Source organism: Vombatus ursinus, unplaced genomic scaffold (genome assembly GCF_900497805.2).
Source record: "Vombatus ursinus unplaced genomic scaffold, bare-nosed wombat genome assembly UNPS02014924.1, whole genome shotgun sequence".
Taxonomy (NCBI): domain Eukaryota; kingdom Metazoa; phylum Chordata; class Mammalia; order Diprotodontia; family Vombatidae; genus Vombatus; species Vombatus ursinus.
This window is the reverse complement of record NW_020954702.1, coordinates 2,276,785-2,286,212: the sequence shown is the minus strand read 5'-3', so window position 1 is coordinate 2,286,212 and position 9,428 is coordinate 2,276,785. Positions and strand designations below refer to the sequence as shown.

Sequence of the window (9,428 nt, the reverse complement as noted above, 5' to 3'; positions counted from 1 at the left end):
TTCCATTTGGAAGATCTGAGAGATTTGAACAGACAATGAGAATAGATGATGGGGGGGGGGGGGGGGGGGGGGGAGTTTGCTTTCAAATGGAGATAAGGCAGTTTCTAAAACTTTTAAGGTTTTCCTGGGACCAGTAAACAAACTGAAGCCAGGTTCTTTTTGGGGCCAGGAAGGAAAGCGCATTTGAATAAGCTGAAGCTTTGGAAGGGAGGTAAGGGGAATCTCACAAAAGGGCTTAACAATGAAACTATTAGTGGCAAAGGTCTCGGCTTCTGAAACTGAATGAAACCCTCTTCACAGGCATTAAGGACAGGATCTACCCAGTGGCAGTCAACTGAAGCTCCAAACAGGGACAAACCTACAATTGCATTACCCAGACCTGAAATGGGTACAATGGCTTTGCAAAGCTCTGACCAGAAAGGAAACACTCAGACTTCAACCAATATCAGAATGTGTTGAGCACACTGAAATCTTTCAGGTTTTTCACCTGAGCTGCTGCAGAGATCCATGAAGAACATAGCCCTTCATAAACAAAGAAAACAGAAATCCAGAGCACACAAACAACACAATGAAAGACTAGACACTTTCTTAGATCATGCATCTCAAACCTCTCCAAAATAGGAATTATGTAAAAGAGATAAAACAATTTCAGCTATCCCCGTAATCTACAACACCAAGAGCCTTAAGGAAGTAAAAATTTGAACTAACATCAAAGAAAGCTAATTCCAAACCTCTAATCCATTCACTCAGAACTCCCTATCCCACTAGTCATTAACATTCAGGAAGGGCTACACAAGCCAACCTATGGCTTAAATTTCTGTGCATTCTCTGCACCTCCCCTAGTACCCCCAGAAAACCAAAAGGCAGAAGATTATTTTGTCAATGCTCTGTGCTGCAACGATCCTCAGACAGAGGACGGAGGAATAGAAGAAATTGGGGGCAGGATACTAAAGTTCGTGTGTATGTGTGTGTATGCGTGTGTATGCGTGTGTGTGTGTGTGTGTGTGTGTGTGTACCAGGCTTGCCTGAAGCAAAGGAGACTGGCAACCAGCTTGGGTAAGTTCTTTCCCTCCAGAAGTCACTTGGGGCAGTGTCAGAGGCCATCGAAACATGAATTCGCCATCATGAGAGGAGCCTGAAACACTTTTGAATTCCAACCCCTAGGGAAATTGTAACTAAAAAACAAAGAGTAAGAAAGTGAGCAATAAGGGACTATAAGGGGAAAAGACCGATATTATCAAAGATGTCAGGAGGAAGAAAACTCAGGTGAAGACCTTCAGTACCAGAGATAAACTAACATTAAAGCTAAGTTCTTAACAAATATTATCTGATTTGATTCTCACAACAGCCCTAAGAGGCAGGTGCTATTATTTTAAAATCAAGGAAACTGAGGCAATCAAAGTGACTTGCCCAGGGTCATATAGCTAGCAACATGGCTACTCATCCACCTTTGGTATCAACTGTCACCCAACTCTCTCCTGTTGCTCCAAGAAGCTAAAGCATGTGTGACGGCAACACCTTGGTAAAACCCCCTGGGCAGACGGGCTAAACCAGGTTGAGAGTAACTGACCCATAGGTGACTTAGGGGATGTCTACCCCAAGCATGTGAAGACGTTCCCCAGCAGACTGGGTGGATGACAACAACGTATTCCAATGGCCATGAAGGCAGCTGAAGCAGGTGCTATGGGGCGCTCAGAGCTTGATCAAACATCGAAGATGCCAAGTTCATCCACTATAAGTCATCTCGACTTTTCTCTTGCCACTGAACTTCAATGACTCCGGAAGAGTGAGACTGACAACTTTTTACAACTCTGCCTCACTTAAATCCAATTCACGCTCAAGCCAAGACATAACCCCATGATGCTACTGCTCCTCTTCAAAAATGAAGGATGAACAACATTTAAATGGTGCAATTATGAGGGATGCCAAGATCCATTTTAGTATATAGGTAAGAGGAGGGGTGAAGGATTATGTCAAGTGAAATGAGTATACCCAGGAACTGAATCAAGGGTTTTTGAGGGATTATCAAATGTCTCTTAAAGTCCCTAATTATTAGAGTGGGAGTTATCAAGGAGAGAACGTTTGTGAGCCAGGCACTAAACTCATTGAGGAAAGAAGCGAAGTGCCCTGGAAGTTAATGGACACAAGCTACCAGAATTTTGATTGGGTGATAGATATGGACTGAGTGAATCTCAAAGGAGGAGAGGTTACTGAGTGATGGTGGTAGATAAAGAAGTGGCAATGGGGAGCAAGGAGTATTCCAGCTCTGTGGAATTCTTAGGCTTGTGTCACAAGCAGCAAATCAAATCTCAGTGAGAGCCAGAAAAAGAGAAGAAATGAAAATATTTACAATGAAAGCAAGTTTGTAAAGTTGCAAGTATTCCACAGAGCATGGTGGAAGGGGCAGGTAGCTTTAAAGTGGGGCAGCGGGGACATGAGAGTTTAGTTGAAGGTAACAGGAATAAGATTGGGCAGTAGGGCATAGAGAATGGGGTCTGAATGATGACAGCCAGGACTTCAAAATCATAGAGATGCAGAGGGTATGATCAGGTGAAAGTTTCTTAATCACTGAGGAATGAATTCAGGTAGGTTATCAATATCACTATGGGTTTAGTCTCTTGTTGGAGTCCTCTCAGGGTTTTAGGCATCTCTGGTAAGATAATAAGTGAGAGAAGCTAAAAGAATGGTGTTTCTCTCCTTGTTCCAAAGGTAGGAATCCAAACAGAAGACATGATGGAATGGCATTTCTTCTCTTCCCACAGGAGGCAGAAGGTAGAATGGGCCTAATTTCTCTCTGCAAATCCTTTAGTTGTTGTGCATCCTGGCACAGAAAGTCTCATCCACATGGAGCTCCTCTGACTTACTGAATGTCACCATATCCTGCCCTGCTGAACAGATATGCTTCCATGTGGAGACAAGGGGGGCTGAATCTACAGAAGCTAAGTGCCACTATTCCCTTATTTCATATCCTTACTATATCATGGTTAAGTAAACCTCCTTTTGTTATCTGTTCAATGACCTAGGAACGCCTCTTTTCATTTTAGCAAGACACCAGAGAAAAGACCCGGGACTCACCTGAACTCTCCCAAATTCTCCTCCAAACTACTTTAAAATCATGCTGCAAAATGAATTCTGGAGTGGCAGAACCCACAAAAGGACAGTTTGAAATAACTTTCTAGCCAAAGACAACCTAGAATCTATAGTAATAATAATAGCTAACATTTATATAGCACTTACTATGTGCCAGGAACTGTGCTAAGCACTTTCCAATTATTATCTTATTTGATTCTCACAACAATCCTGGGACATAGGTGCTATAATTTATCACCATTTTACAGATGAGGAAACTAAGGCATATAGAGGTTAAGTGACTTGACAAAGGTCACATAGCTTGTAAGTGTTCTGAGATTAGATTTGAACTCAGGTCTTCCTGATTCCAGACCTGTCACTAAATTGGCCCAGTTCAGGCCTGGCCTACTAGACTGTGGAACTGTGAGCAACACTTAAACTTTCTGGGCCTCAGTTTTCTTGTCTATAAAATAAGGGAATCAGAATAGGTGCCTTCTGAGGCTTCTTCTACATCTACATTTATGATCCTATCTAATGAAATTTCATTTTTTCCTATCCATTTAAGGTTTATAAAGTCCTTTCTCCATAATAATCCTATGAGGGTAGTATATTCACCATTTTACATTGATAAAACCAAGTCAGAGATGTTAAGTGACTTCCCTGGATCATACAATTAGTAAATACTTTGTTCCGGCAAGGACAGCTCCAAGACTAGTACTCTTTCAATAAAAGTAAAGGTAATTTCCAAGAAGTCAAAACAGCACTTTGGCTTTTAAAGCCCTTCACATTTTCCCTTTCTAGTCTTCTTATACTTTACTCCCCTCCTTATAGCGTATGATCCAACTGTACTGATTTTCTTGGTGTTCCTCACACAAGAAACGCCATCTCTCAACTCTGTGCCTTTTCATTGGCTGTACCCCAAGGTTGGAATGCTCTCCTACCCCTCCACCTCCCGGTTTCCCTGGCTTCCTTCAAGATTCAGCTCAAATCCCACTTTCTGCACACTTATTTATGTGTGTATATTTTACATACAGGGGTGTGTGTATGTATATAGGTATGTATGTATGTACACAAAAATACATATATATATATCTATATGTGGCAGAGGGAGAGATTGATTGAATCTTGTGTATACACTTGTTTGCATGTTGTGTCCCCCATTAGAATGTAAGTTCCATGAGGAGAGGGCCTTTCCTTATATCCCCAAACACTTAACACAGTGCTTGGTACATATTAAGAGCTTAATAGGTGCTTGTCAGCTAACTGACTTTAAAGATCACTTAAATTATCTAAAGAGGATATGGATCTATTGTTTTATTATATAAACCAATCAAGTCCTTTGATCTCTTTACCTCTGGAAAAATAAGCCAACTTTCCCCCCAGAAACAAGAAATAGTCTATTTCCCCCAACATGAAATTTCAACTTTCTCTGGTAGAATTTAATTTTACCAAATTTATTACAGTATCTTAATAGCTATCTTACTTTAGGGTAGGAATTGACAATTTCTCCAAAGTGGCAAACACAGGCTAAGATTCTATTAATTCACTTGTTACTGGAAGGGTCAGCATAGCAATGGTGTCTCAGAATTCTCCAGACACTGAGCCGTAACCTAAACTTCAGCAATGTTATCAAAGGCGGTAGGTAGGAAGGAAACTCACGAGGAGGGATGCTAATAGGGAAATATGAAATTCTTACAATTTGACCTAAGGTTAGCCTGGGTAATACTGCTGTTACACTAAAAATCATATCTCTGCTACCTTCAATCTATATGCAACAGTTTGCCTACCTCTGTTTTACATTATTAGAAATGAAACAATATATAAAACTATGAATGATGCCTCAATATGTCAAGCACAATGGTTTATATCTCATTACGGTCACTTTATATAGCCCTGAATTGATTTAAAATTAATCTGAAGTACCAGGAACTCACACTGGCCTTAGAGAAATTAAAATTAATGTGCCCTACATGATAATTCACATTTATAAAGCATTCTAAGCTTTTTCCTAAAAAAAAAAAAAAAACCAAAAACTCTATGAGGTAAGCAGTGCAAATATTATTACTCCTACTTTTCAAGTAAGGAATTTGAAGCTCAATTTGTTACAATTTGACTCTTTCCAAACATCAATGGAAAGTTCAGATATTTATAGGTATAAGATTCCCCGTTTTTCAAACCTAGAAATATCTAAGGAAAAGTAAAGCAACTTTTGGAAGAGGTGATGGAGAGATACAGAAATATTTAAGTGTTCTTAGATACGACCAGTGTGTTGACCTGTTTTGCTTGACTATATACACATATTTGATACAATAGAGAAAGGATTAGAGGATAATAGGGGGGAGATATCAACAAAACATTTTTAGAAATACACAGAAGGAAAAAAAATGCAGATAGATACAAATAGAGCTACTTTGTTACTATGTTGTTAAACTTTTTGTGTCTTTAGAAAAATGTAACAAGAGTTCACAGTTTTTTGTACTTTTCTAATCTTTACATCTTGTATTTGTTGATGACTATTAAGTTCACAAAAAATTTTTAACAAAAAATTAGGTAATGTTCAACTTTTCATGGTATTTTGCATGGTCCCCTGACTGAGAATGTAGTATAAATAAAAACTCCACACAATTCCCTTTCCCTCAAAGACAAAGATGGAGGATGAGAAATGGCTCATTGTTATGGGGATCCAGATATCACAGAATCTTTGAGACTTAAAATGGTAATCTAATCTATCTCCTACCATTATTTATTGAGTAGGTTATACAAAACATATGCTAAAGGTGCCATAGTGACAGTCAGGAACTTTTGAAAAACAGGGATAAAGGTAGCAAGGAAACCAGTTCATATTTCTGAAACTCAGATATTTACTATATCACAAGAAAATTTTACTTGACTAAAAGCTGCATTTTGTGAACCTAATATAATGCACATAAAATAATTAAGTTTCACTTATCAATCTATCAAATTAGTAAAAAGGGAGAGGGATTACAGTTATTAATGTCAGCCAATGAATTGAACATAAATGATATATCATAATGGCAAAGATTACACCTAGTGATATTGACTTGGAATTGGAAACCTCTGAATCAGTGATTTACACAAAAATAAACAAATCTGAAATTATGAGCACATTCCAAATATCCTTTTAAAAGATCAATAAAATACCCATATAGTCTCAAGGTACTTATGAAAGGTCATCACAAAAGGATACGTCATAGTCTTTCATTTTAATACTATTCACCTCTGTTTTGACTCCCTCTATTAAAACTAAGTTCCCTTTTCTCTATTTCTCTCTTTTCAAGTATTTTCTTCCCTTGTTTCATATAAGGATCTCCCTGAAACTTCAGTCTATCCAAAAGTCCAAGGCTCATTTCTATTTAATACCATCTCTGTGACAATTGAGCTGTCCACTGGATATGAGGATGAGTATGGGATGGGAGGGGGGAGGGGGGCTGGAGGCTGGGAATAGTAGGAGGTTGTTTCATTTTAAATGGTACACAGGGTCATTTCAAAAATCTGTATGCTCTGCCCAGCAGCTAGCAAAGCTAATACCTCACAATTAGTGGTGGACACACATGGAGTAACTCACCCCTTTATGTTTAGCTTCCTCATTCAAAGCCGTCACCCAAGCCACTTGCCACTGGCTCCTCCAACTGTTTAGGGATAGTACCCATTTCAGCAAGAAATCCAAATCTTCCTTCTGTACTGGCTGGAAAGAGTCTGTTGACATCCTGCAGGGACTGGATCCAACAATGATCAAGGCATATTGCACCAAATAAATGCTTACAATCACCAGGGCAGCAATGAACAGAGTGACCATGGTTAGCCACTGGATTTCATCAATCCAATAACCTAGACAAATCATGTCATTTAATGCCATTCCAATTTCTTTGAAAAATCACTGCTCATCTAGGCTGCTGGGAAATTCAGTTTCCACAAAAGACACGTTTCTCATTTCAGAAGGGTGAATTCAAGACATTTCCATCCAGTTTGAGAATACCTGGTTTGAAGTTAAGTTTCTGATGCTGTAAAAGAGATGGAGAAAAGAAAAGATGGATAGAGGGAGAAAGGAAGGTAAAGAGAGAGAAGGGAGAATGAATTAACAAGTTATTTTTTGGAAGTTTTAGTAATATAAACCACTTTTCAGAGGTCCTCCTGTCAATCCAGTTTATCAATTAGTACCAATGCAGTTTCAGTTTCTAAAGTAAAGGAATGGATTGTAGGAAAGTGAGAAAGCTCTAGAGTGAAGGTAAGCAGAGCTTACTTACTACAGAAGATATCCCCAAAGGTTGCAAACAATAGCCAAGGTAAGCCAAGAAACACACCTACACGACGAGCTCTCACAAGCCATTACTTAAGCCCAGCATAAAAATAATAATAATAATAAAGGAAAAATAAAGAAGAAAATTTCTGAGTCCTCTCTTCAGCAAAAACAGAGGAAAAAACCTGCAAATGTTAGCGGAAGACTGCCTTTCTGCTTCCCCTCTCAACCAGAGCCGCGGGAAAATGGGTCAACTCCAGCAATTACAGATATTCCCTCCCTAGTCTTCCCACTCCCACAGTCACGGTGCACAGACCTTTTCCGCGGCCTGACCCAAACCTAGCCAGGTTGCAACTAAGGAGGGTTAAGCAAAAGGTCCCAAGCGGTAGGAAGAGAAAGGAGAGCAACATCTCCAGAAAAAAAAAGAGTAGGCGGAGCACGGCTCTAACAAGCCTCACCCATGCGCTCCAACCCCAAGAAAATGGCCAGGCTCCAGAGGTTGGAAAAAAGTCCATCCCCTTCCAAGGCTACACGTTGGCTTTCACCAATCACACAACCCTGGCTTCAGGTCTTAGCGTCCTGCAGGACTGCCGGCTCTAAGACTTGAGTCTAGGGCGCCCACCAGTGGAGAAGAAAGGAAAGAATGCATCTTCACCTTATCCCCTGCATCCTTCCCTGACTCGCTTCGGGGCTACAGCCCTTCAAATTCTCATCAGTTCTTCTCGGTTTGCGCACGTAATCGAATATAAAAAGAAAAGGTTCTATCATTAGCCCTATCGATTTGGAATCGCCCGGGAAAGTGACGTTGCCTCACCCATTTTCCCCACTACACAAGGGGTTCTAGCTGTTCTCCCAGCAACTTTTTGCTGAGGTAGGAATGGAGAAAGGAAAGAGCATAGCTTGTATAAGTCATCAGGACGTCACTGTTACTAAAACGGCATCAGCCTAACTGAACATCTGCTCAAGTGAGTCCTCCAGTATTTCTTTTGCAGATCTCTTAGGCTGTTGACATTGGCAAAGAGGGGAAAGGGATGGTGTTTCCTCACTATTTCTTCTTTTATAGATAACATTCATGATTCCAACAAGACATAGACTTTCCCGTTAACAAGTAAGACAAAGGGAACTATTGTTGTTCTGTGAATTTATTTAAGTAAATTTCACACTTCAAGGGTGCTTTCCAGGCCGTATGTGAAGCAGCAAAATTGTGTCTCTCAAAAACTACTTAGAAAATTCCCTGAAAGTACGTGAATTGTCACATGTGAGATTAGTAATATTTCTACCTTGTGTGGGAATTAAAGTTGGTGTAACCCTTAAATGCAGTTTTTTGTTTATTTTGTTTTCTTATTTTTTTTTTTAAGAGGCTGTAGGGGTGGAAGGGTAGGACGGAGTCTGAATCTGGCAGTAAAGCATCTAATCACCATTATAACTGTATGACCAGGAGACTGAGACAGAAGAGAAGAAATAAGGCAGAGGATGAGATCTACTGCTAACCACCCCATTCAAAAGAGCTTCTGCAGTGACACTGAGATGACAGATGGAAATGACACTGAGATGACAGGACCATACAGGATCAACCCATCCAAGAGAGCTGGATAGACTTCCACAAGCACAAAGTCTCAATGTGTGAAGTGAGGCTAGAAACAGGAGTAAGCAGAAGGAAACAGAAAACAATGAAGAACTACTCTGGATTAAGAGATGTTGAAGAGGCAGATACAGAAGAGTAAATTCATAACAATTAAAAGCAAAGCTCAAGGGGGTGGCTAGGTGGCCTAGTGGATAGAGCACCAGCCCTGGATTCAGGAGACCTGAGTTCAAATCTGGCCTCGGACACATAACACTTACTAGCTGTGTGACCCTGGGCAAGTCACTTAACCCCCATTGCCCCACCTCCCCTCCCAAAAAGGAAAGCACAGAAGAAAAAAAGTCAGCCTCATGGACTCCAAGACTGGCTGGGAGAAATGAAGCAAAAGATTAAAATAATGAAATTAGAAATAATGTTCAAGAGGAAAAAAATGGAAGGAAAATAATTTTTTGTTGAACATTTTGTTGAACATAGTAATATACACTACTATATAGTTCCTGTTCTTTGTCTTCCCTGGTG

The 9,428-nt window shown here is 40.0% G+C and overlaps 1 protein-coding gene across 1 annotated transcript in view; it reads right to left on the bottom strand.

The window, feature by feature from the left end:
- The window catches only part of C2CD2 (C2 calcium dependent domain containing 2), an 81,945-nt gene extending 74,218 nt beyond the window's left edge, over positions 1-7,727 (bottom strand). The window contains exons 1-2 of the mRNA XM_027843600.1: positions 7,644-7,727; positions 6,656-7,091 (exon numbers count right to left, since the gene is read on the bottom strand). Of these exons, the coding sequence (XP_027699401.1) occupies positions 6,656-6,946 (291 nt within the window). The 5' untranslated portion in view covers positions 6,947-7,091; positions 7,644-7,727. The remainder of the gene's footprint in view (positions 1-6,655; positions 7,092-7,643) is intronic.
- Positions 7,728-9,428: the final 1,701 nt, after the last annotated feature.